Source organism: Sciurus vulgaris, assembly GCF_902686455.1.
Source record: "Sciurus vulgaris genome assembly, chromosome: 4".
Lineage (NCBI taxonomy): Eukaryota > Metazoa > Chordata > Mammalia > Rodentia > Sciuridae > Sciurus > Sciurus vulgaris.
This window is the reverse complement of record NC_136464.1, coordinates 87,392,874-87,420,023: the sequence shown is the minus strand read 5'-3', so window position 1 is coordinate 87,420,023 and position 27,150 is coordinate 87,392,874. Positions and strand designations below refer to the sequence as shown.

General features: G+C 45.5%; 1 protein-coding gene across 4 annotated transcripts in view; it reads left to right on the top strand.

The window, feature by feature from the left end:
- CHAT (choline O-acetyltransferase) overlaps positions 1–19,443 on the top strand; it is a 49,396-nt gene extending 29,953 nt beyond the window's left edge. For 2 of the 4 annotated variants that reach the window (XM_079137344.1, XM_079137341.1), the window contains 8 exons: positions 2,374–2,543; positions 5,456–5,556; positions 7,112–7,240; positions 9,834–9,956; positions 11,722–11,863; positions 11,988–12,050; positions 16,052–16,189; positions 18,234–19,442. In XM_079137344.1, coding sequence (XP_078993470.1) covers positions 2,374–2,543; positions 5,456–5,556; positions 7,112–7,240; positions 9,834–9,956; positions 11,722–11,863; positions 11,988–12,050; positions 16,052–16,189; positions 18,234–18,503 — 1,136 coding nt within the window. In that variant the 3' untranslated portion in view covers positions 18,504–19,442. Of the gene's footprint in view, positions 1–2,373; positions 2,544–5,455; positions 5,557–7,111; positions 7,241–9,833; positions 9,957–11,721; positions 11,864–11,987; positions 12,051–16,051; positions 16,190–18,233 lie in introns of all 4 variants that reach the window. The other 2 variants (XM_079137343.1, XM_079137342.1) reach the window with 2 other exon arrangements.
- The last annotated feature ends 7,707 nt before the right edge of the window (positions 19,444–27,150 follow it).

Below are 27,150 nucleotides of genomic sequence, written 5' to 3'. Positions count from 1 at the left end.
CCTGTCCAGACCAACAGAAGCACACTGAAGTCCATTACTAGCCATGGATACTTTCCTGTGCCCACCTTGTGTGGAGGCCCAGGCCTCGCCCTTGGCAAGCACATAGACATGGGGAGGGCATCAGATCAGGGTTCAAAGGGCTGCATGTGCTGGACCGCAGTGACTGCCTGAAGTGTGGGGCTGAGATGGAGGCAGGTCATACACCGTGCAGTGTGCTGTGAGTCCAACCTGGCTGGTAGAGTGAAGCCTTCGTGTCTACACTGAGCGGGCTGCAGAGCCAGTGTGTTCTGGGTGTTAGGAGTCCTTGAGGACGGGGCCAGCACTGCTAGGGAATCAGGGACCTTAAAAGGATTTACCCAGCAGGATTTGAAAGACAGAATAGGAGAAGGGCCATGGTGAGGAAATGGAATGCACACAGGTGACCAGGGAGTGCAGGTGGTTGGCTGTGAGGCCCAGGCAGGGGCATAGTGGGGCAAGGGAGACAGGAAGCAGGAATGGATGAATGGATGTCCCAGAGTGGAAGACTTGCTGTGGGCTACAGCTCCTTCCCCAAATATTTGCAAATAGAGTAAAGGAATGAATGGGGACTGGACACACCTTTCATTCAAGGACGTCTGTGGAAACTTCTCATGAACCTGGAGAAATCACTTGGGCAAAGCAGGGGCCAGGACAGGTGGCCATGTATCCAGTATTGAGGAGACCCATCACAAGGAATTAGGATCCAGCAACCACACTGGGAGGAGGAGCATACCCCATGCCTGAAGAAGGCAAAATGGAGGTGAAAGCTCCAGCCACATGTGGGTTCCAAGCAGCAGAAGGGAGGAGAGTAGGGAGAAGGGCAAAGAGCACCTGCTAGTTACCTTTAAGGACACTTCCTGAAAGCTATAATACAGTGTTTCTAGATCTTGTTGGCAGAATTTAGACAGTTGGTTGCCCCTAGTTGTAAAAGAGACTGGGAAATGTAGCTTTAACTGGCAGTTTCCATGCCAAGCTAAGCACCAGGGGTCCTTTGAGTAAAGGGAGAAAGGAGACTGTGGCATGCAGCTAGCAATCTCTGCCACATAATGGCAATTTGCTTCCAAATACCATGCACTCTATCTTCCTGTGCATAGAGCACTCTCAGTCCTTCCCTTGTGGGAAGTAGGAATCCCTGCACCTGATGCTATCAACTCTATCCAGCCCCAACCTCAGAATCTTAGAGATATGCAGCCTTCCCCTTTGGGTCTTAATGTGGCTCCTTAGAAATTTTAACTAAAATATTATACTTTGGTTTTAATGGACTTTAAAATTTTTGGTGAACTTTAAACCAAAAGATAGGTTATCTGTTCCCACACTCACTCAGTTTGGGATGGTGAAGAAAGCACGCCATCAACACAATAGAGACTCCAGTTTGGAAGAAGGGGAGACACTTCCAGCAGCAGCAGCTGCTGGTGCCCATGATCAGGCCCCACCAGGATGTTTTAAAAACCTCCTATGTTTGGTGGAAGAATCACAGGGCAGCTCCTCCAGTTGGCCTGGCTTTGTTTTCCAGGAAGAACCTTATGTTCAGACTCCTCTGTGGAGAAATCAAGCCCCCTGTGCCTAACTCCCTCTCCTGAAGACCCGGCCTTGTCTAAGTTCCTGCTACTGTGGTAGTGGGGGGGGTGCATTTGGGGGCCTGCATGACTTTCAAAGTACCCTTCCTGTAGGATAATGTCCAGGAGCCTGAGAATTTTTTAAAAAGCAAGCTGTGTTAGGCCAGGCTTGAGCCTCCCAAGTGGCATGTGTCCTGCACACCTAGCTGCTTTAGTTTATTTGTCTTGATGAGTTAGTTCCACATGCCTGAAATGGCCCCAGATGATCATCCAGATGCAGGTTCAGGGGCAGCCTGGCCCTTCTGTTTACCATTCTGACTCCAAACCAAGAACTGGAGAGAGGGGGCAAGCAGATCTTGCTAAGTTGCTGATGATGGCTTCCTTCAGATTTTTGCATAAAATTGCTTAATTTTAAAACTTCAATCACTAATTTAAATATTTGAAAATCATAATTTAAGACAAATAAACACCTATGCACAGGTATGACTTGAGGGTGCCCAGGTGGAGGATGAAGAATTGGAGCCCCTCTCCAACACAGGCTGAACTGAGGGTCCAAGTATATCCCCTTCCACCCTGATAGGCAGGACCAATAGTGCACACCCTGGGGGCAGAACTGACCACAACTGAAGGCCAGGACTCTAACAGGGACCACTTGGGTAGGAAAAAGGTTCAGGACAGTTTAGCTGATCTCACTGACCTCCTGAGGTTGTCCAGCTGCCCTGCAATATGTGGGGCTCTGAGAGGGGACCCCAGGCCTGGGGCAGGACAGGTGCTGAGGCCATGCTTGCCTGTTCTGCAGACTCTACCAACCGGGACTCACTGGACATGATCGAGCGCTGCATCTGCCTGGTGTGCCTGGATGCCCCAGGTGGTGGGGAGCTCAGTGACACCAACAGGGCGCTCCAGCTCCTTCATGGCGGAGGCTGCAGCAAGAACGGGGCCAACCGCTGGTATGACAAGTCCCTGCAGGTAAGTGCCCCCTTCCACATAGCCATGTCCCATGCTGTCAGCCAGCACGAGCATCCACTGGCCTCTGAACCCAGGGTGCTGGATTTGGTGGGGCTGGGGCAGCTGAAGGGTCTGAGATGTGCTCTTGATGTCACCTCTGGATTGGCCAGAGCTCTTCAGGAGTGACTAAACCCAGCTGAAAATCCCAGCCCTCCTGAAACTTGTGCCAGGAAGATCTGGGTCACACCTGGGTCTCATTCCCCGTCCCCATCACACACTGTAAGGTGAGGACACATCAGTGATGGGAGAGTGCCACTGTTCTACCAAATAAATTCTTGACACATTCAGCAAGAATCCTGTCAGCTTTTCCCAATGTCTACCACCTGATTTCAATGTACCTTCCTTAATCCTTGAGAGATAGGGCAACCTAGCATCCCTGTAGAAGAAAAGTCCTAAAATGAAGTCAAATAATTCATGTTTTTTCATTCCCATGACATCTTCCTAGAACACATTTACTTCCACCCATGCCCATGCAGACAGGAACGAAGCAGAGCTCAGGCCATTCATTCCTGTTCGTCCATACTTTCTCCCCTCAACATACCAATCCCAAATCTACTCTTGTTTAACATTAAAGCCACCACACTCTCAGCAACAATGACCATTTAAAAGATCAGGCAAACCATGGCTCCCCTTCTGCTTGGCATGGCTCCAGTTGGTGAGCATTTCTTGGCAACACCTCATTTTCCTCTCTGTCCCTGTGTTATCCTTTTTTTGGTTTGCCTTGTCAATTCCAGTGTTTCTGATGAGTTCTCCTGCCACTGTGCTGGCTGTTTTAGCTGTCACAGTGTTGCTAACTGCTTGTAATCTTTCATGGAGCAGCTGTGGGAATGAAATGATATAATGGATGCACAGGATACAGAACATAGTAAGCCTTGGGAGCAGCTTTTTGTTTTTGTTTTGTTTTGTTTTCAGTTCTGGGGATTGAACCCAGAGGCACTTTACCACTGAACTACATCCCTTTTTTATTTTGAGATAGACTCTCGCTAAGTTGCCAAGACTGGTATCGAACTTACAATCCTCTTGCCTCAACCTCCTGAGTAGATGGGATTGCAGGCATGCTCCACCTTACCTGGCAATAAGCTGGCGTTTAAAACAGCATTTAAAAGATACTGTTTTCCTCCCTTCCTTTGAGTGGCAGGGACAGAAAGGCACTAATGTGGGAGTGGACACAGCCTCCCTGCTCCTTGTTCCTATGGGTTAAGTCTGTACTGGCCTCCAGGTGGCTTTCGTAGGCAGGACAGATTATCAGATGAACGAGGAAGTCCAGAGAGGTTCCATCAACCTGAATTTGACAAGATGAAGGATGAGTCTCAACACAGAAAGGCAGAGGGTGGGGTGGGGGGAGAAAGAGAAGAGTCAGCAAGGGATGCCTTTGGAGACAAGTTCTGTGGGAAGTTAGTTAGTTAATTCACTTTTTCATTTATAGAATGGCAGTAAATACTCCAGCATGTTGCACACAATAGGAAAGATTGGGAGGGAGGGGAAAGAGGCCTCAAGTGTATGTGATATGTTCTGGTCCCCTGAGAGAGAGATTTCAGTGAAGACTTAAAGAACTTGTTCCCTCCCTCCCTCCCTCCCTTCCTTCTCTCTCTCTCTCTCTCTCTCTCTCTCTCTCTCTCTCTCTCTCTCTCTCTCTCTCTCTCTCTCTCTCTCTCTCTCTCTCCCCCTCTCTCGCCCCTGCCCTCTTTCTTTCTTTCTTTCTTTACAGAGATTGGACCCAGATGCTTAACCACTGGGCAACACCCACAGCCCTTTTTTTGTATTTAGTGTTAAGAAAGGATCTTGCTAATTTGCTGATGATAGCTTTAAATTTGCAATCCTCCTGCCTCAGCCTCCTGAGCTGCTGGGATTACAGGTGTGCGCCACTGCGCCTGGGGAGCATTTGTTTACTTATTTGTTTGTCTATTTACAGATCAAGAACTTGTATCTCCTGAGTGTGATGGGCTACAAACCAGCCCCACTTTATTTAAGTTAAACTTTAAGAACTAAATTTTATCTTTCTCATCATCTCCTTCTATACCTTTGTGCACTGACTATGTTCCTTTCATAAGTAAGATAAATATAGTCTTTGAAAAGTCTTCAAAAAAAGTCAAGTAATCTTTATGGTGTCTATGAATCCCTCATACACCTTCTCTCTAATCCTCATCTCAATCCTGGGAGTTGGACTGAGCTGGGCCTGTATTTAATGAAGCAACCTGAAGTCCAAAAAACAAAGCACCTTGCTGAAGCTCTCCCCACTCCACAGGGCAGCAGCAGAACTGAGATCTGGGTTTCTGGCAGTGAAGAGCAGAGCCTCCCCAGTATACCTTGCCTTCACTACTGTCAAGTGGTATTTTATTTCTCCCTAGGAATTTGCTTACTATCCAAATCAGATCATTATCTTTCATTCACTTGTTCATTGCAATAATCCAGCATCCACTCTAGGGTGAACACTGGCTAGAACCTGGGAATAAAATCAATGGTGACCAAAACTAACAGGGTTCATCAGGCCTGATCACAGAAAGGTTGGTGTCTATGTGTGTAATGAAGGGGAAGCGAGACTGAGAAGCCCAGTGATGCCTGGATCTGATGATGGTGCACACAGACTTCATGTGAGCTCACTAGGAATCGCTGGACTGCCTCGGTCAGGGAACTCAGGGCTCCTCTTTGCACCTAGCTTTTGTGGTAAGGAGGTCACCCAGGGTAGAGTGTCTTGAGAATCATGTTCTCAGGCCACTGCAACCCTATGAAGCATTCTCTTTAGGAAATAAAGTGCCTTGGTGTCCTTGGAGGAGAAGTACCCCAAGATGCCAGGGGAACCTGACCTGGAGCTACAGGGCTGGTGTGAACTGCTGACTCCCAGGGCTTCACCTCTTTCTTCTTCCCTGTTGCAGTTTGTTGTGGGCCGAGATGGCACCTGCGGCGTGGTGTGTGAACACTCACCGTTTGATGGCATCGTCCTGGTGCAGTGCACGGAGCATCTGCTCAAGCACATGTGAGTCCTGGGGGCAGAACACAGGAAGATCACCCAGAGCTGCCACACCAGGCCAGGAAAAATTGGGGTGGTCACCAGAGAGGGGCTCTGTGTCCACCAGGAAAGTGGCTTAGTAAAAGACGATTTTGGGGGAAAGCAGCTTAAATGTGGCATTACACACTTCCTGGATCCCAGATGGAAGTTGCAGACTGGACAAGAGATGTAGGACAGTCAGGGAGAGGCATGGCAAAGAATTCTCAGGAACATCTGCTTTGGTCCAGAAAGTCCAGACCAATACCTGCTGTTTGTCCTAAGTCAGGACTGGGCCAACTAATGACCCAGCACAGAGGGAGGTCTCTGAGTGGCAACTTCTCCCTCCCCAGTCTGGGTCCTTCCCAACCTCTGAACTGATCCTGCTTCTCTATCCTTTAAACACATTGCATTTTTTCCTCTTTTCATTTTTGATCATTCTCTTCTAGCACCTTCTCCCACCACTTAAATTCTCAATTTCTTCCACAGAACTCTTTGGGATCACTAAAACACAAGCCAACTCTTGCAAATAGAACAAGAGTTTGCTCCTACATTTATCTCCAAGTCTTATATAAATGTTATTGGTATAACAAGGTCCAACAGGAAACAAATAAAAATAATGTGTTTTGGAGTAAGGCAGAACTGAATAGAATCATGCTCTCCCTCTTACTAATTTTGGTGGCCTCTCTGAGCCTCAGTTTATTCATCTATGCAGTGGTTTTGTTACAGGGTAAGGACCTGCCACAGAACCAAGGAGCCAAGGCAGCTATAACAGCTCCCTCTTACAGGTTCTTGAAATCACCCCAGAAAGATTTCAGACATGCCACTTAGAATAGCAGGCAGGCATAAGTTTATTAGAAAGAATAGGAAAAGGAGACACTCTCAAGGTAGAGAGTGGGTCCTCTCTAAGATGAGAAGGAAGACATGCCTCCTCATGCCCTCCAGTTTTACTGGGAGGTCCCAGGGATGTTTCTAGAATGTCCCACCTGGGTTCACCTCTTGACTTTTGACTGACAGCAAGATTGCATCAAACTCCTAAGTCCCCACTGCACATGGTAACAGTCCAGGGCAACTCTAGGTCACTTTGGACCATGCTGACAGGTTCTAATTGGAACTTGTTCTTATGGATTTTATGGTTGGGAGAATTATCCTTATCTCCCTGAGCTCCCTATTTAAGGGTCACAAAATCCCCCTGTTTAAAATAATCTGTGTTCTTCTCATTGGCATTTCTGGCCTGCATTTCTCTTGCAGATAACAGGTTGTTTACTGGGGAATGTAACATGTTCTACTGACTTACGCTGACAGGGCTACAGTTAAATTGCTTTTTAACAGAAAGCATGTGGGAGTCAGCACAGTAGGCCCAGTTTATAAGAATATCTCCTTAACTTCAAGCTCCCACCACTCACATCTATCTGTTACCTATCAGTTTGGAGCAGCTAATACCTCCTGAAACTCCAAGGCTGCACCAACCAGCAAGTTAAGATGATTGCAGTGGGCAGCCTTCCAAGTAGCAGGGTCTCAAGAGGTTGCCTCTTTGTGCCCACAGGATGAAGAACAACAAGAAACTGGTTCGAGCAGACTCTGTAAGTGAGCTCCCAGCTCCCAGGAGGCTAAGGTGGAAATGTTCTCCAGAAATTCAAGGCCACCTAGCCTCCTCAGCTGAAAAACTTCAACGGTAAGAAGAAGCCAAAGTCTCCTCCAGGGTCATCCACCTGCGGCCTCCCAGAGATGCCCCTCCTAGATGCCCCCCTGCCTCAGCTGCTGAGGCACCCTGGAAGTTTCCAAAGACCCCAGCAACCCTGCCTTCCCTCCAGGGTCCACCCCACCCCCACCCCTCATGGAAATGTAGTCAAACTGAAAGGGAGCTATAACACTCGGGAAATAACCCTGCTGAAGTATCTGTCATTTCCATAAAATGCAAACGTGGAGCTATTTTTTTCTGCAGGTTTCACCTGACTGAGCAGAGTCAAGGCCAGGAAATCATCCCCTGCTTTGGGAGAGTAATAAACAACTGGTTTGAATAGGTCATTTGAATCCAAGCTATTCAATTTGCTTGAGTTTACACTGCAACTTGACAAGGGGGCCTTTCTCCCCATGTGGAGTGGGTGGTTCAGGCCCTAACGGGACCCAGACAGGAGGGAACCAGGCAGGAGGGCCAGGGACAGCCGTGAGCCCTTAATGGGTGGGCCATGGCCAAGGACAATGGCAACATGTGGTGGGAGCTGGGGACTGGCAACCAGATCTGAACAACTGTGATTGTTCATTTCTTCATTCAGTAAGTGAGTATGAAAGTAGGAATTCATTCATCAACTCACTCATTCATTCATCAAACATGTGCAGAGCTCTAGTTTGTGCCAGACCTGTGGCAATGCTCTGGGAACACAAAAATTAATGTGCCACGAAGCCCATCCTCCACACTTTAGTGGAGGAAGCAGATCCCAGGACCAAATGTGTGAAGTAGTAAGATAAGTGCCCAAATGAAAGAGAGGCCCACAGAGAGACAGAAACAGAACTGTACCTGGACAGTGAGCAAGAGCTTTTCTGAGGTAGCCCTCAAAGGATGAATAGGGGTTCCAGGTGCAGGTAGATGGGGAAGAGGCAGAAAGGAAGATTGTTCAAGCTTGTATCAGTTCATAAGTAACCAGGCTGGTCTGGAGTCCAGAGAGTGGAAAATAGCCATAGTTAGGGCACAAAGGGAAGGTGAGGCCATACTGGGAAGAGCTTCTCTATTCTCATATTATGGGCTGGAGCTTGCTCTGCCGGAAATGAGGAGCCCCTGGAGGATCTTGTGCAGGAATCTTGCAGGAGCCCGCAAAGACACTGTGGGAATAGCACAGGTGAGAAGGACAGGGTATGGCTGGGCTGGGAGGCCCAAAGATGGAGATGACTGTTCCACTGAGAGCTGCTGTGGAGGCTGCGTGGCTTTAGCAGGGCAGTGCAGAGGCCTTAGGCTTTCTATAGAACGACCCTGACATCTCAATTTCACAGGTTGGTTCAGGGGATAAGTGAGCTGCCAGGGGAATAAGTTGGTGGACTTGTGAGTCCTGGGGGAAGAAAGAGCCTGCTCACTTTCAGGTCCTTGAGCAGGCCCCATGTGCTCGAAAGGTCCCCAACTCCTCTTTCTGGAGGCCAAGGTGAGGTCTGTGGGTGGGGAAGAAGGAGGATTCCTGAGCAGCCCCTGGAAGGGGGATGAGGTCTGAATGGGGATGAGGTCCTCCTGGGGAGGAGGTTTCCAAGTGGCTATGGTGACAGAGCTCAGTCTGTCCAAAGAGTATGTCAAACCACTAGGCTGAGGGGCAAATGCCTGAGAAAACTGGGACCCCTCTGAGTCTCTGTAAGTCTCCAGCACCTGACAGGGCCCCTTGAGAGCTGAGCTTATGTAAAGCAGGGATAATTCAAGAAGAAGCAGGCAGGGCACACTAAGTGCAAGGGAAGGTGTAAGCAGGGGTTGGGCTGCACCCCCAGGGCTTTGTGCTCAGGAAAGAAGAGGGGCAGAAGGTATGGACCTTGCTGAACATTGCTCCTGCCTGAACTCAGACTCATAAAGGAGAATACTAGTCTATTTAGGGGTGGCTTGGGCTCATGTAGACTCAGGAAAGTTTCCTTTTACTCTGACAATGACAAAGACCCAGGCTTGTCATGGGATACCCTGTGACAGTTTCTGGATAAAATAGGTTTTCAGCCACTGGTAAAGCGCCAGATGAGTAACCCTTGCTAGGGTGACTGTAACAAGCAGCCAGGCAGGCCCCAGGCCCTTCTTCCCCAGAGGACAGGGAGGATGAGTCTTGATGAGGTCACACTGCTGGCAGCCAGCTGAGAAACAAGCTCTGCTACAACAGCCAGAGATGAGTCCACAGTGATGTCAGTCACACCCTCTTTCAGGGGTCAAATGAATGGCCTACTTCGTGAGCAGCTAGGATATGGTTTGTGGGCAGTGCTGGTCCTGCCCATGCAAATATCTCTCATTCCCCATGCTTCTCCCTGCCTCATACTGCAGTTTGAACCACCTCCCTGCCAGAGCAGAGTCACCCCCTGTCCAGCTGAGCTCATCTGCCCGGGGCAACCCCTGGTCCTGCACACCTTCTGCCACTTGTATAGGTCAAGGCATGTCTCTGACACCCCAGCATATTGCTGGAGGACAGGGACCAAGTCCTCACCTTCTGGAGTACTAGAATGTGAGCCAGGGTCAAGAAACTCTGGTGGGCTCTGTGGTGAATGCATTTTATTTTACGTGCAATAAAAGTATCTTTTCTTCTTTTTTTCTATAGAATAGTAAAGAATCTTGACTTTATTGTCTATAAATTTGACAACTATGGGAAAACATTCATTAAGAAGCAGAAATGCAGTCCTGATGCCTTCATCCAGGTGGCCCTACAGCTGGCCTTCTACAGGTGAGCAAAGACGAGATGGACTTGTGTCCAAGTGGGTTGATGGACAAGGTGCTTCTAGAGTCTAGAGGGAGAGCTGGCTTTCAGGGGGGGATGACCAAAGCAAGCTGCATAGAGGAAATGCCACATAAACTGGGTTTTTCATAAAAATCCAACCTCAGGAAAGAAAAAGAAGGGTGTCACAGTCAGGGAACTGCCTGAGCCATGGCACAGAGCTCAAAGGGCCTGGCGTGCAGAGCTAAGGAGAGCCAGTCCGGCAAGGAGGACCACAAAGTTATGGATACTACTCCTCATCTCAATTTCATCCAGCCCACCTGAGATCCTGTAGGGGCAACCTGCTCCTCCCCAATTCCCCCACCTTGATAAAGAAATGAGAACAACAGTCCCCTAGTTGGTCCAAAGATTTTGGACTAATTCTTGATTCACCCCTTTCTCTCATCCTCCACCCTGCACCCCACCACATCTCCATGGCAGTTCTCCTCCAAATGTCTCTGGAACCCATCCTCTGACCTCCACTGCACTGCCCTTCAGACCCTCCCAAGCTGCCTTCATCCCTTGCTTTACACTCTCTAGCACACTCCCTAGGGTTATCTGTTCCCCCTCTTGTCCCCTGTAACCCTGACTTCATGAAATATGAACTTCAAAATATGCAAACCAGACCACATCACTAACCCCCTTGAAACTTCCTGGTTGTTTCTCACCATGCTTGAGACCTTCTTGCAAGCTCTGTCCTACCTCTAGAACTTTGTCCTGCCTATGCCTCTGCCCTCCCACCCCCGTCACCTCCAGCCCAGGTGTCAGTCCTCAGAGGTCTGTCTGGACTCCCTTACCTGAAGCAAACACCTTGGGCTCCCTTGCTACCCAGTTCTGTCATACCTCATTATCCCCTCAAAAGTCCACCCAGTGCAGGAGGGCTAAGACACAGGGGTATGACTTGCTGTGTGTCTCTAGGCTGTCACTACCCATCTCTGAGCTTTGTATCTTTTTTTCCTCCCTCACCCTCAACACCAAGGATTTTACTGACTGTTGGGAAAGGGGGTGTGCCAGCCAAGCATGCAAACCTGAGGGTGCTCACCTGGTTCTCACACATAAGGAAAGAGGTGTCCCTTGACTGTGTGGGGAGTAGCTACTGTTACTCTGGCCACTATAATGAGTTCCACTGGGATAACCAGGTTTCCAAAATAATCCATAGGAATGCCAGACACTTTCCTACACAGGTCAAGTGAACCACCTCTTTCAGGTCTGCTTTGTGAAGAAAGGAGAGCACAGCCATGGTGCCACAGATCTAGCTGCCCTGAAGGTGTGACCTGGGCAGCAGCTTACATTCACCATCATTAAGACCCCTCCCTGCCTTGATGCAGAGGCCATGACTGAATTGCTTTAAATAAAACAGGATTCCCTTAAGGGTGTAAATGATTAATTGCACAATTATTCCATTCCATGCTATTAATCACTCATCAGGCCTCACCAAGAATTCCAGGTTTTCCAGCAGACTGGGAATTCTTTAAAAAGCAACCAGTCATCTCTTATTTTACATCAACACAGTGTTTCCCATGGATAAAAATGTACACAGCTCTTCCTATTAGAGACCCCCTAGCATTCATCTTTGGGAATTCTCCTCTAGAATTCTATTAACATTAAAATGAAATACTATGCCAAGTCAAGTCAGCACTGTAAAAATAAAGCCTGCCAAGGCTATTTTTCTTTCAGTGTTTATGATTCCTTGAGAATAAATTACCATTTGCCATTCATCCTTTATCTTATGCAGGCTCCACCAGAGACTGGTACCCACCTATGAGAGTGCATCCATTCGCCGATTCCGGGAGGGGCGCGTGGACAACATCAGATCAGCCACTCCGCAGGCATTGACTTTTGTGAGAGCCATGACTGACCACAAGGCTGCCATTCCAGTAAGTCCCACACCATCCCAAAGAAATACAAGGAGATGGAGAGGCCACTGTGGGCTGCCTGTCTACTGGGCTCCTTGACACCAGCTCCTTAAAGCCCTGTGTGCTGACTCTGCTCTGTTGACAGGCTTCCGAGAAACTGCTGCTTTTGAAGGATGCCATCCGAGCCCAGACCGAGTACACAGTCATGGTGAGTGATATTGTGCCTCCTCATGTCCACAGGCTGTGCCCAGAGCCAGAGTTGTGCCAGGATTGGGGCCATGGCACAAGACCCTGTGAGAGCAGTGTCACCAACTGCCAGTGGTTTGGCCACCTCCCTCTTAGAGTCTCCTTTTCTCATTTTTAGAACATAGGTAGCATACTGTTCCTTATTTTCCACAGATTTTACAAGAGTAGTGAGTGATATTAGGAATCCTTTGAAACAACCATAATGTTAATAATAACATATACATAGAACTTTACGGTTTATACAAGAGAGGTCAAATGTGAGGGAATGGGGTTCTGGGCTGGTAAATGGTGGCAGTTTGTACACCTTTCACAATTACACATGTACTTGCAGTGGGGAGGTAGTATTTATTCCCACCTAGGTTTGATTTCTGCTTCTAATATTCCAGGTGTTTATTTATGCTACCTGTACTAAAAATTAATAGTGATATCAAAAATATAAGGAGACCATTTCCTTGGTTTAGGGAAATAATTTCTTGTCTGGCACTACAAAGCCATCATTCGCATGCAAACAATAGAGAATAAACATCTGCTTGGGCTGATAATCAATATATTGATTGCAAATCATTCCAATGCAGTCTTTGAAGGGTCATTTGAAAAGTTTTGACAACATTTCACTCTATATACTTTAAAGCAACTATAATGCATTTCTGGGGTTTAGAACTAGCCAATGTAGACTTTCTTCTTCTAACTCAGTTGCTATGTCCCTATTTACCTGAAGAGTTATATGTTTGTTCTGTGTGGGAAAAATTAAGCACTTATGTTAGTCAGCTTTCCATTGTTGTAACAAAATGCCTGAGATAAAAAACTTAGAGAAAAGATTTGTTTTGGCTCACAGTTTCAGAAGTTTCAGTCCATGGTCAGTTGGCCCCATGACTTTTGGGCCTTTAGTGACAGCACACCATAATGGGAAGCCCATAGTGGAGCAAAGCCATTCACCTATGGTGAGGATGCAAAAGAGAGAGAGGAGGAGGAGGAGTTGGGGTCCCACTATCGCTGGTAAGATCACACACCCCCAGTGACCAGAAGACCTCCCATGAAGCCCACCTCTTAAAGTTCCCACCATCCAATAGTGCCAAGTGGGGGACTATGCCTTTAACACATGAACCTTTGGGAGACATTTCAGATCCAAACTTGGCAAGTTTGTATTCTGTACTCAGTGGATACTTTGTTGTTGTAGTACTATCTTCCTGCTGAATACCAGGTAACATGTAAGGTGCTAGGAAACAAAAAGTGAAGCCTATAAACACTCCCCGTAAGGAGATTAGCTTGTAGCTGGGGGAGAGGCCTTCCAAAGTCAAGTCCAACCCCATGTGAAAAGAGCCCTCAGGACGCAATAGTGAACATGGAGGAGCAAGATCTTTCCTCTACTTGGAAAAATCCAAAAAGACTTCCCAGAAGAAGTGACACTTCACATGAGACTTGAGGGATGAAGAGAGGAGAGGATAACCCAAGAAGGGAACATCAGGTGCAAAGGCAAAGAGTCTTGGGAGAATAAGACACATCTGAAGAATAACAAGTAGCTCTGTGTATGCAGCTTACAAAGGACAAAGGAGCAGATGTTGGATTTCCTGTTAAAAGCATACCCCAGTATGGGGCATACAAAGGACCACTGGGGTGGTAGGTGGTGTGCCAAGAGGCAGAGATGCTAATTAGGAAACTCCATGACATCGAGGGAGAATTGATTAAGGACTTTCACTGGGCAGGGGCTGAGGGGTTAAACAGGAAGACGAAGACTTTTGATTTAACATGGTTAACTGAACACAAGGGTTTATGGCACTCACTCTGAAACTCTCTGAAACAACAGCCTAGGGATTTTTTAACCCATAAATACAGTAGGGCAAAGAGAATGGGAAAGAAGGTAACATCAAAGTGTCTAAGCTGGAAAGTAGAACAGATGTCTACTGACTTAGCAAACAGTGAGAGAAGTTGGGGACTCCAGTGAATTGCACTGCAGAGCCTTGGGGTGGCTCAGGCATTGTGACCATCCACCAAAATGGGGGTGTGGGGGTTGAAAAGAAGAGAGCTGGTTGGCTCATTAGTCAGTGTTAACTGATATAACAGAATACCTGAGACCAGATAACAGAGAGACAATGTGGTTTAGGTCCCTTTTCACAGACTCTTCTATCACCTTATACTTTTCCTTCCTATCTCGTTTCTCAGTTTATGATGGTATGGTTTTTGGTGGTTGGTGGGTATCTGCCCCCACTACACCATAAACTCCATGAGGGCTCAGACTTTGACTCCTTTCTTCTCCATTGTTGCTGCAATACCTAGCAGCATCAGGCATACAGTAGGCACTCAAAATTTCCCTGAATGAGAGGCTGAACCATGAGTTGTTTTAATCATAACTATTCATGATTCTAATCTAAACATCCTGTTAACTCAGCTCTTCTTGCTGTAGTTGGTGCAGAGTTGGTGAAAACAGGGATGGACCAGCTACTCTAGAGAGTGGTTGCTTCTGTGGGCTGACGAGAATCAGAGCTTAAATAGAGGTAGCCTGAGAAATGAAAAGAGCCATCTACTTTTTGGATGGACTAATAATTATTCCTGTCTATCCTAATGGGGTAAATCTAAGGTGACATGTAGGGCTGGGGGTGTCACTCAGTGGTAGAGTGCTTGCCTAGCATGCATGAGGTCCTGGGTTCAATTCCCAGCACTGCAAAACAAACACATAAGTAAATAAATAAACATAAAGTGAGCTGTGGTTTGTATTCCTTGTCTTTTCAGATTGTAACTAGGTGCCTTTAGAAAGCCTTGAACCTCTGAAGATTATGAATCTAGATTAAGTGAATTGATCTGAAGCCCACAAAGTGGCCAAGATTTAGCAAAACACCTTATGCTTCATCTTTATGCATTCATTCTCAACTGAAAGAGAGCAGCTGTCAAATTCCAAAACGTGCCTTGTAACCCTAAGCAAAGTTTACAGGGAAGGGAGTTTTCCTCCTATGAGGGACTCGAGCAGCTAAATGACCAGTTTATGAATGATGAAACCCCCAAAGTTACACTTACTCTGACATTAACCCAAAGTTTATTGCTACAGGGAAGAGATAGCCCTCCCCAAAAGTCTCCACAGTCCCCCAAATTGCCCTCAAATAAACATGTAATAATAATAATAATAATGATAATAATAACAACAACAGTATACAAATAAAGTGGGGCCAGAACTAGTGCCCAGGTCCCACTTCCAGACACGCCATCCCACTGAGTCCCTCCTGCATTAAAATTTTGAAGCCCTAGTTCTATTATCCTATGACTTGATAAGAGTTTATCTTTGTGATTTAAAAAAAAAAAAGGAAAAAAAAAAGTCTCATTATTCAAGCAGCTCCTTCTCCTTGAAAATGTCAGCAGAGCCTCTGCTAAGATGTCTAGTTCCTGACTCAAAATGATTTCTTAGATTATGAATCTAGATAAAGCGAATTGATCTGGGGCCCACAAAGTGGCCAAGATTTAGCAATAGACCTTTTGCTCTTTGGCCCTCCTTCCTTAGTCTCCTGCTGGGGGATAAAGCATTGGTTGTGGTGAGACAGTCTGTCCCCAAACAGCCAGAGACACCCTTTCCAATGCTTGAATGGGGCTCAGCATTCCTTGGACTCAGCACACAATCTTCTCCCCAAACTCCCTCCCTGGTCTGAGCATGTTGATACTTGGGTTGGACAGGCCAACCCCACTCATCCATTAGAGCACCATGTGGATGTTGGTGTGCAGTGGATCCTTGCTGACCTTTAACTCAGACATCCTCAGGATATAGCCCAACCTGCTCTGGACTCATCCTATACATGCAGCAGGGCACAGGGCCCAACATGGCAGAGTGGCCACTCACACACATTGGCTGCAACAAGCGCTGGGTGAGCATGAGCCATGCCTGTTGGAATCACCATTAGTGTTGTGGAGTAGAGAGGAAGGGAAGAGGAAGCACAGAGGAGCCCATGTCTCATCTCCTGTTCTTTTTCCCCAACCACCTAGGCAATAACAGGAATGGCCATCGACAACCACCTGCTAGCACTGCGGGAGCTGGCCAGGGATCTGTGCAAGGAGCCACCTGAGATGTTTACGGATGAAACATATCTGATGAGCAACCGATTTGTCCTCTCCACCAGCCAGGTACAGCCCCTGAATGCACAATCATTACCCAAGAGGCCCCATAGTGTAAGCAGTGAGCTTTCTAGAAGGCTCAGTAGTTGAGAGCCTACTGGCTGGAGTTAGGCAAGTTCTGACTCTACCTCTGCTTCTTTAAAAAATTTTATAATTTTACTTGACACATAGTAATTACACATACTTACAGGGTACACTGTGATATTGCAGTACTTTTATTCAATGAGTAATGGTCAGATCCAGGATACTTAGCATATCTATCACCTCGGATATTTTTTATTTCTTTGTGTTGGGAACATTCAAAATCCTGTCTACTAGCCATTTTGAAATATTTCATAAATCCTTGTCAACCAGTTACCCTACTGTGCTATAGAGCATTAGAACTGATTCCTCCTATCCAACCGCACCCCTATACCCATTAACCATCTCTCCCTCCTCTGCCTGGCTCTGCTTCTTACAAGTTCTGTCACCTTTGGCAAAATAATGGAAATGCTCAGAGCACTGATTTCCCATCTCCTAAATGGGAGTAACCACAGACTCCACTTTAGCCAAAGTGGAAACAGACCCATGATAGAAAACACTCTGGGTGTTTTCTATCAGGTTAGCTGGTCATCTAACCATTATGCAGCACTATCTTCAACCTGTTACCTGAGAGGTAACATGGGACATGGGGATCAAAGACTCTGAAGCCAGTGACTTGAATGGGGCCCTCCGAACAAATCACAGACATTATTATAAAGGGACATGTCACCAATAGCAAAAGGTGAATGGCCAGCCCAATATCTTCTAACCAGTGCTACAGACAGGCCCCTCTGTTGGAGGACCACTGTCACAAAGACAGAACGAAATCCATTAGCGGGAGGCAGCAGTTGAGGGGAGGAAATACCCCCACACTCGTCAATTTACTAAAACTCTACCTCATCTGTGAACGGCTGGACACGGGCAATAAAAGGGGCTGATAAAGCTGTGTTTGAGGATAAAAGCCCACTCAGTAATTTGATTTTGTCATTACAGCAGTGAGCTTGCAGACATGAATAAACGAGGACAGAACATAACAACATAAATTCTTCAGGAAACCATCCATGGGCAAAAAGTGCTTTGGAATGGCTTTATGGCCTTCGGCTATTGCACGGCAAATTTATCTGACAATGTGGTGACTCTATTAGTAAGACTAATGGTTTGTTCTGCCCCATTAAAATGGCCAGTATCACTAAAGAAGGCCCCTGAGAACACAGCACCAGAAACCTGTGGGTTTAAAACAAATCCTGTTCCACACCTGCCTTAGAATTCTTTCTATTTGTTCCCTAGAGACAGCTAATTAAATTAATGAATTAATTAGGGTTTGGGTTTTTTGGTGGTTGTTTTCCCACTGGAAAGTAGCATTTATGACTTAATGCCTTCTGAAACACACTGTGTTTGTGATCGAGATCACAAAATCTTAGCACTCTGACTTTAAGACATATCAGGCACAAAACTAAAACTCCAGTTGATGGCAACCTTTGAAAAGCCCGATGCTGGGTAATTGTGCATGGCCAGGCTGCGGAGAGAAAATCAGACCAGCCAGGCAATACTGACAGTAATTAAGGATTGGGGGAAATCAACAGAGAAGATGGGCCAGATTTCCTCCAGTTCATAAATTACTCCCTGTGGGAAGCCATCTAACAGTTGGGTGCCACCAGGGTGCCATTTAGTAAATTACCCTGATTGCCAATGTGCCTTAAATGGCCCCCAGGTGAAGAAGAGACTCAGCCAAAGTCCCAGTACCAGGTCACCCTGGGAGATTCCAATTCTACCAGTAGAGCAGATTGTACACTGGGGAGTGGGCTCGGGGTCCCTCTCCCTCTGAAATCTTGCAGTTAGATGCATTTGGTTTTATGACGCTGGCTGTCTGCATCCATGCTGAAGCAATCAGTTGATTTGGTTAATTCCGTTTAACCTCAGGAGTGGAAAATAGGGAAGCAAATACCCAGCAGAGGCCCCGGGGTATTGGAACACTCCAGGTTCACAGGTTGCATTTCAGAACAAGCCACTGCTGACCTGTACTCTTCTCCAGGTGCCCACAACCATGGAAATGTTTTGCTGCTATGGTCCTGTAGTCCCCAATGGCTATGGTGCCTGCTACAACCCCCAGCCTGAGACCATCCTCTTCTGCATCTCCAGTTTTCACAACTGCAAGGAAACCTCTTCTACAAAGTTTGCAAAAGCTGTGGGAGCAAGCCTTACCGACATGAGAGACCTCTGCAGTCCGCTGCAGCCAACTGACAGCAAGTCACTGACGAAGAAGGAAGAAGCCATGAGGCCCAGCCAGGGGCACCGACCTTGATTCCTACCACTCGGTTTCAGCTTCTTGAGCCCACCCATCTGAGACTGCCAGACGCCGCCAAATCCCTGCTCCCTTCTCTCACCCCAACTTTCTTTAGCTTCTCTGTCCTCAGGACCCAACCCACAGGTCACCTAGTGGCATCACACAAGGTGGCAGTGGCTAGTAAGAAAGGGTGCCTCATTACACATGGGAATTGTCACTATTTATCAAGGTGCCCCCTGCCTTTGTGCTGGGAAGGGAAAACAGCCTGGCTTGGAGGTGACCTGGATGAGGTGGGGGATCCACATCAAGGTCTTCCCTTCGTAGTCCTCAGAAGCTTAATGTTCATGTTTCCCTCTCCAGCAGGACCTAGCATGCCCGGGTAATGTTTCTGCCCACTGAAAGAATGAATCACTTAATTACGTGTGGTGTACCCAAATGAATCAAGAAGGCAGAGGCTAGCTCTGGGTCATCACCTCTTTTCTTTTGGCGAGGAACAGGGGAGTTTGTTTTCAGATTCAAAGCATCTGATCTTGGCATTCACAGCATCTCCACTGAGCCATACAGTCTTGCAAGCCCCTGCTGTACCCTGTACACACACACACACACACACACACACACACACACAGCCCAAGTTCATTTAAATACAGTGATCTGTGTCCCAAACATATTTCTCCTTTCACCCCTGGGGGAAACCTTCTGTAGCATTCAGAAAATCTCATCTAGCTATTCTTAAAGAAAAAAAAAAAATTGTCTACATTGACCCTGTGACTCTCTGCTTCCCAGGCAGCATCAGGGACAGTCCAGAATGAGCAAACCACATGGCCCTGAGCAGGCAGGGTGGACATGTGGTAGACAGGTTCACTTCCTAAGGTCATGTCTTTTACATTTTTTTTTTCTATTTATTTCACACCGTACTTCACACTAAACAGGCCCAATATGTGATTGGTGCCAATAGGTGAAAGACAAAGAGGGTTGCTTTGGGTTTTTCTATTGGTGTTATTGTTTATCTTTTGTTTTAAATTTTTTATTTAAAAATATTTTTGTGGTACTGGGTATTGAATCTAGAGGTGCTGCTTTACTACTGAGCTCATCCCCGGACTTTTAATTTTTTTTTTTTTTTCTTGAAATAGGGTTTCTCTCACCTGCCAAGGCTGGCCTTAAATTTGTAATCCTCCTGCCTCAGTCTCTCAAAAGAGTGTCTGGGATTACGGGCACTTGCCACACTGCACCTTACTTTTTTCATTTGTTTTCAAGAGAGAGGTTTTTAAGAAAACTATTCTGGCCAGCATGGCAGTGCATACCTGTAATCCCAGCAATCTGGGAGGCTAATGCAAGAGGAGACCAGCCTTGGCAACTTAGTGAGACCCTGTCTCAAAATAAAAAATTAAAATGACAGGGGTGTCAAATGGGTTTAACCCCCAGTATCAAAAAAAGAAGAAAGAAAAAGAGAGGAAGGAAGGAAGGAAGGAAGGAAGGAAGGAAGGAAGGGAGGGAGGGAGGGAAGGAGGGAGGGAGGAAGGAAGGAAAGGGAAGGGAAGGGAAAATCACTCTGACATTAATTTCAGAAAATGATCTCAGTGGCTCAAGCAAGACACCCTTAAGTGACTGGGCTTTTTTATTTGGAAGATGCCCTCCAGGGATTCTGTAGGAGCTCAACACAAGGCTCTCCTCTGGCCTCCAGGACCGAGGGTACAGGGGACAGAAAGCCAGACAGGGAGGCAAGGTTAAGATTGTCCTGAGGGGCTATGGCTGTAAAGGAGGTGTGAGAGGCACTTAAGGTTGGGCACATGTTTTTTAATTTCAAAATTAGCAGATCTAGCACCTCAAGCATTTCTCATGTCTTTGTGCTGTGAACATTCAAAATCCTCTCTTCTAGTTATTTTGAAATATACCACACAGCGCTATTGACTCTAGTCACCTTCCTGTGCAACAGAACACCAGAACTCACCCCTCCTGTCTAACTGTAACCTTGTACCTGTTGACTGGCCTCTGCCCTTTCCCCTCTCACCCTCCTCTGTGTCTAGGAATCATCATTTTACTCTCAGCTTCTATGAACCAGATCAATTTTTTTATGGGAAATCTAAATGGCAGGGGAAGCGGAATGAGAAAGCAAAACATCTAAAGTGCAGGGAGCAGGCAGAGCCCACCCTCTACTATGCTGCTCTGCCCTCCTTGTGGGGTTCCTAGAAAAGCCCCCTCCCCAATCCCGGTGAGCTCTGTCATACTAAGTGCTCCACTCTGACCCAGGGATACTGCAAGAGTCCCTTCTCTGGGCCCTTGTGAAAACTGTCCGCACCTTGCTCTGGCTTGGCATAGGTGGGCTGAGTAAAGTAGGGCAGGCATTTGACCTTGCTATTTGAGAACACAAGCAGCCCAAAGGAGAGAAATCCCTGAGACCCTGGTTTTAGGGGGAGGCTCTCTGTTGGATGGTGTGGGAGATTTGGCCACTGGCTTCTAACATGCAAACTTAAGTCACTGGTCCGCAGACCCCTGTGGCTTCCCTCTGATGCCTACCTTCCAGTTTCCCTTGGCAACTTGCAGCCCAAAGACTCTGGAGGTTCCTGGGGACCTACAGTCTACCTTCTGAAGGTCAGCCACCTGTCTGATCTCGTTCAGTGACTCCAGTGCCAGATCTGAGTTCTCCTCTGGTTTCCCTCAGTGGATTTTTGTGCAGACAAAAAGCTCTGGTGTTATATCAGGCAGCCCCACTGAGCATGGCCAAGAGACTTAAATGCCCAGAGACTTAATTCCCTCCATTGTCAAATGAGGACAATAGTCTCCCCACCTTGCCAGGCTATGAGGGCTGGAGACCATGTGCATAAAGTTCCTGGGTGGCAGGTGGTCAGTAATACCCACCTTCGGGATGACTTTCCCCAGCAGGCACTGTTTGAGCAATTTTCTTTTAAACTATTCACACTGCTCTGACAGAACCAAGCTCAAATCTGCTATTCTCTGAACATAGGGAAAGAGAACTCACTCTGTTTATTCAGATATTAAACCATTCACTGTGAGGGCTTTGAGAATTGTGGATGACAGACCCTGGCTGGAGGGAACACCTCTCCTCTCTGAGGAAGGGGCTGGAAGCTGGTCTTCCCCCTCCAAGAACAGATGGGTCCACTATGTCTTTATGCAAAGGCACCACTGAGCCATGGCCATGGGCTTTTCTGTGGGGACTCTGGGAAAGGAGATTGTTCCATGTGTCCCCAAAGAGATGAAAAATGAGACAGTCACTTGGAACAGTGATACATAACAAATGTGGCCACCTTACAATACTGCTAAGTTGCCAAAATATATAAAGTTAATATTTAAGTTCTATTTTTATAAAATAGTTCTAGATTTATGGCAATATGTATATGTGTATTTATAGCCTTTCCATCTTAATTTATAGTTTTGTGCTTTAAAGAAATATATGTATGATTAAAGAACTGTATATTGAAAGCATTCTATTCAACTTATTTAAAAAACCATAACTCTGTATTCAATAAAATGTAATGCCAAGAAAGATGACGTTGGCCATTGTTTCTACTGACAAACGCTATAAAATATAACACTGTATATTCTGTGAACTGGATCAACGATTCTTTGGCCTTTGTCTGGGCTCTTCCAGGAACAAATAGCAAATGTCTAAAAGATACAGGGAAGTTGGGCACAGTGGTACACACTTGTAGTCACAGATACTTGGGAGGCTGAGGCAGGAGTATCTCTGGAGCCCAGGAGTTTGAGGCCAACCTGGAAATGTAGTGAGAACTTATCTTTAAAAAAATAATAAAATAAGGGCTGGGATATAGCTCAGTTGGTAGAGTGCTTGCCTCACAAGCACAAGGCCCTGGGTTCAATCCCCAGCACTGCAAAAATAAATAAATAAAATAAAATAGGGGCTGTAGCTCAGTAGTAGAGCACTTGCCTCACACATCTGAGGCACTGGGTTCAATCCTCAGCACCACATAAAAATTAAATAAAGATATTGTGTTCACACACAACTAAAAAAATTTTTTTAAATAATAATAATAAAATAAAAATAAAAGCTACAGGGGTCAAGAGAGAAAAGGAAAGAAGGAACTAAATCTCTCCTAGTGTATGTCATGCTGCCATGGGATGAGGGTCAGGGGACAGGGAGGCTTTATGTGATGCTTGTGATCAGGTGTAGAGATAGGTGTTCCCAGCTAAGCCTGCACAAACATGCACAGGCAGCATCAAGTGGAGGTGAAAACACCAGGCTTGGAGGCTAACTGCCTGGACAATAAACCCAGTTGTATTTCTAGCTTGCTGTGGACTTCAGAGAAGTCTCTTCACCTCTCTAGGCCTCAACATCTTCATCCATAAAATGGGAATGCTGAGATCAGCAATACTCATTTATAGGGTTGTGACATAATGACATGAGATGGCCATTGTTTAAAAACTGAGGAAACCATGTAAAAATCCAGCTTTCTTGCTATAGGCTCACAAACACATGGACACACAGGTTGCTTTGCCCTGCACAGAGCACAGGAACCTTCTAAGCTGCAAGACCCTCTCCACAGGTGCAATAATCCACAGGAACAGAACAAAGATCCCTCCAAATGGAAGCCCACATTCTTTCCAATCATAGCCTTAAAGGCAACACTGAAGGTCTTGTATTTGCAGGTTGGGGTTCAGGAAAGAGACAATGACGAAGAATATTCCAGGATTGGAGGATCAAAGTAAAGTGGATTTGCTCTTATTTATCACATACCAAATAACTACATGTGGAGAGACATACGACAGAGAGAACAGCACAAATAGGAAACCAACCCAACATACAAAATAACACCCCCTGCCCATAGTGGGTGAGTGTTGGGACAGTCAGGTAAGAATGCAGGGAAGAATACCTCCCAATTGCATGAGAGCAGTCAGAACTTTCCAAATTACTCCTCAGCAGTTCTGCCTGGAGAGAAAGACACCCGAGTCTTAGGTTCACTTTATAAATTCAGTCCACCTCCCTACTTTTGTGTTTGTCTGAGTTTTTCTTTTTAAAAATCTGCTCAAGTATGAATGATGAGCAATATGCCATTCCTGGGAAGAGCTGACCTCACGTCATGTGAAAGGACATTTCTAAACCAGCTCTCTCCTAATTATTATGCCATGTGCTCCTTCCATCTCCTTCAGGGTTTCTCTTCCTACTTCTGTCCCTTATATGTCAGTGAACCCCAGAGCTCTGTCTCTGCATTAGTTCTGCCTTCTAATGCTAAGGGGCAGCAACAATATGGCAGCCTGAATTGGTGCAGAAAGGCCCTGCCACCTACACAAACATACACTCAAAGGGGCACAGAGCTGCAAGTCTATAATCCCAATTGCTTGGGAGGCTGAGGCAGGAGGATTGCAAGTTCCAGGACAATCGAGGCAACTTTGTGAGACCCTGTCTCAAAATTTAAAAGTACCAAAGGCTGGGGATGTAGCTCAGATATAAAACACCAGTTCAATACACAGGAAAAGGAGAAAGGAAGGAAGGGAAGGAAGGGAAGGAAGGAAGAAAGAAATCCTCACATTCCAGGATAAACTGAAGGATGTTCAAAGCACAACAATAAGCAGAAGTTAAAGGTGCATCAGACCAGACACAGACCCAGACCCCAGTGGGGCTGGTTGGGTGTACCATTGCGGCCAGTTGAAAGGCCATGATAGCCCATGGAAGGTGGGAAAAGCAGCTGAACTCCCCACACAAAACCAGGACCACCGAGAGGTATCCCAACCCTGTGAAAAAGCCTAGAAAAAGTCTTCCCATTAACCCAGAGAAGCAGTGAAGTAGTCTGCCATGTACTCAGGGCTGTAGAAAAGGGGGAAAGACAATCATGAGAAATAGAAACTACAAACTTGTGCTACATGAGGATGAGAAGTCTGAATCAACACAACTTCTATATAAAGTAAGACCTTCAAGACTATAATTCTAAAAAACCAAAATTGGGTCCAGCACTGTGGTACACATCTGTAATTCCAGTGGCTGAGGCAAGAGGATCACAAGTTCAAAGCTAGGCTCAGCAACTTAGTGAGGACTTAAGCAACTTAGTGAGACCCTGTCTCAAAATAAAAAAATAAAAAAGGGCTGGTGATGCCTTGGCCTATACCCAAAGGACTTATTATAATCAGCATACTACAGAGATACAGCCACATCAATGTTCATTGCTGCTCAACCATAGCCAGATTGTGGAACCAACCTAGATGTCCTTCAATTGATGAATGGATAAAGAAACTGTGGCATATATATACAATGGAATATTACTCCACCACAAAGAATGATAAAATTATGGCATTTGCAGGCAAATGGATGAAATTGGAGAATATCATACTAAATGAGATAAGCCAATCTCAAAAAACTAAAGGACGAATGATCTCGCTGATAAGCGGATCATGACATATAATGGGGAGTGGGAGGGGTTAGCGTTAGGGTTAGGGTTAGGCTTAGGGTTAGGGTTAAGGAGGGTGGCAAGAATGGAGGAAGGAAGGACTGTATAGAGGGAAAAGAGGGGTGGGAGGGGTGAGGGGGAAGGAAAAAAATAACACTGAATCAAACAACATTACCCTATGTAAATTTATGATTATACAAATGGTATGCCTTTACTCCATGTACAAACAGAGAAACAACATGTATCCCATTTGCTTACAATAAAAGAAAAACTAACTAACTAACAAAAAGGGCTGGGGATGTGATTCAGTGGTTAAGCACCCTGGCTATAATCCCCAGTGCAAACAAACAAACAAAAAACAAAACAAAACAAAACAAAAAAACAGACCAAATTGGCCTGGGTTGGTAAGACCAAATGACCTCAGCAGAATCAAATACAGAACCACTTTCCAGTCTGCACACACCAAACACACACCAGTAGGAAAACACTATTTTGTAAATGAGTTCACAGTCAGAAAGCAGCAGATAAAGTCAACACAAGAATTGACATCACAGAGACTTCAGATCATAAATATTTAACAGTGGAAAATATTATTAAAGAAATACAAGGAAAATAGAATAAGGAGTTTCGACATACATGTAGGTATTCCAGAAGGTGGGGTTAGAACGAATGAGAAAAAAGTACTAGTCACAGAAGGTGGACAAGACTATTCCAGAATTGAAGAAATATACAACTCTAAAACTCATTAGCTAAAGTCAAGATCCTTACTGGAAATTTAAAAATACTTGGAACGGAATGATAAAGATACTTCATATCAAAACCTTTGGATACAGCAAAAGTAATGATGAAAAATTTATTGCTTTCAGTACTTCAGAAAAGAAGAAATACTAAAAATTGTTGAGCTGAATGGAACCATATAAAGTAAGAAAAAGAACCAAATAACAAACTCAAAGAAAATAGAAGGTAGAAGAGTAAAGATGAAACAGATATCAATGAAAGAGAAAACTAAGAACAATAGCATATCTAAACAAAGCAAAAATGGATTGTTTGAAAAGATTAATAAAATAGATTAGTCTGATAAAACCAATGAATAGGAAGTCCTCAGAAACAGCTCTCTAAATTCATGCAATTCTAGTCTCTCAACAAGGAAATTTCTGCTTCTGAGAGTGTAGACTAGTTGATTCCGACTGTTTCCTACACAAGATATCTGAACAAATCTGGCATACATATTTTTAAATATTTTTTAAAGTGTAAAGATCTCACTGAATCAAGATCAGGGAAAGGGTGAGAATAAGTGAACACAATACTGGGGCTGTTTCTCTCCCAGGAGAGCCTGGAGGATGAACTGTGGTTTTTCCGTCTCTGCAGAGCAAGGGGTACAAAAACTTGAGCACAGCTGGCCTATGAGGGAACCATGGGAAGTTATCACCCTCATGGTGCTAGGATCCCAAAAGATGAGGATCGTCCATAGAAATGAGAATAAAATATAAATAAGCCAACCTCCACATGGACTGCAGCCCAACCTCCGGTCATCTGGATGGCACAGGGCTAAAATCTCAAGGGTTAAAACTATATGGAGACAAGCTGGGTTGCTGGTGGAGCCAGGATGACAGCAAGTAAAATTAAAAATCTATAGAAGAGAATAATGTCATCCTTAGACCTCAAATTGTTTCTCCAAATAATTTTCCTAATACAATGTCCAGGACACGATTAAAGTGCCAAGCACTCTAAGAGATCAAGTGAATAGAACCCAGCAGAAATGAACCACAGAAACTGAAACACAAGGTCTCCAGGTAATGGAATTCTCAAACACAAACCTGTAAAGTAACTATGAAGCAGATCAAGACACACCTAGAAAACTTGACAAGAAACTGAAAACTATACAAAGTGACACAAAAGATTTGAGAAGAAACTAAAATTCTAGAATTGGAAAATAAATAACCAAGTTGATGGCTTTCACATCAGTGAAGACACAGCTGAAAAAAAATTAGTAAACCGGGTTATATGTAAAACTGAACAATTGCCCATATATAGTGTACATGCGTACATACAATCTAGAAAAAAAAGCAGGGAAAGAGGGAGAAGAAAGAGAAAAATACAGAAGAGACATAAAGAATATGGTAAGAAGGACTAACATATATTTAACTAGAGTCCCTGGAGTGCAAAAATGGAACAGAAGCAACATATGAAGAACTAATGGTTCAACCAATCATGGTGACACAAACCTATAATCCCAGTGACTCAGGAGGCTGAGGCAAGAGGATCACAAGTTCAAGACCAACCTAGTGAGGCCCTAAGCAACCTAGTGA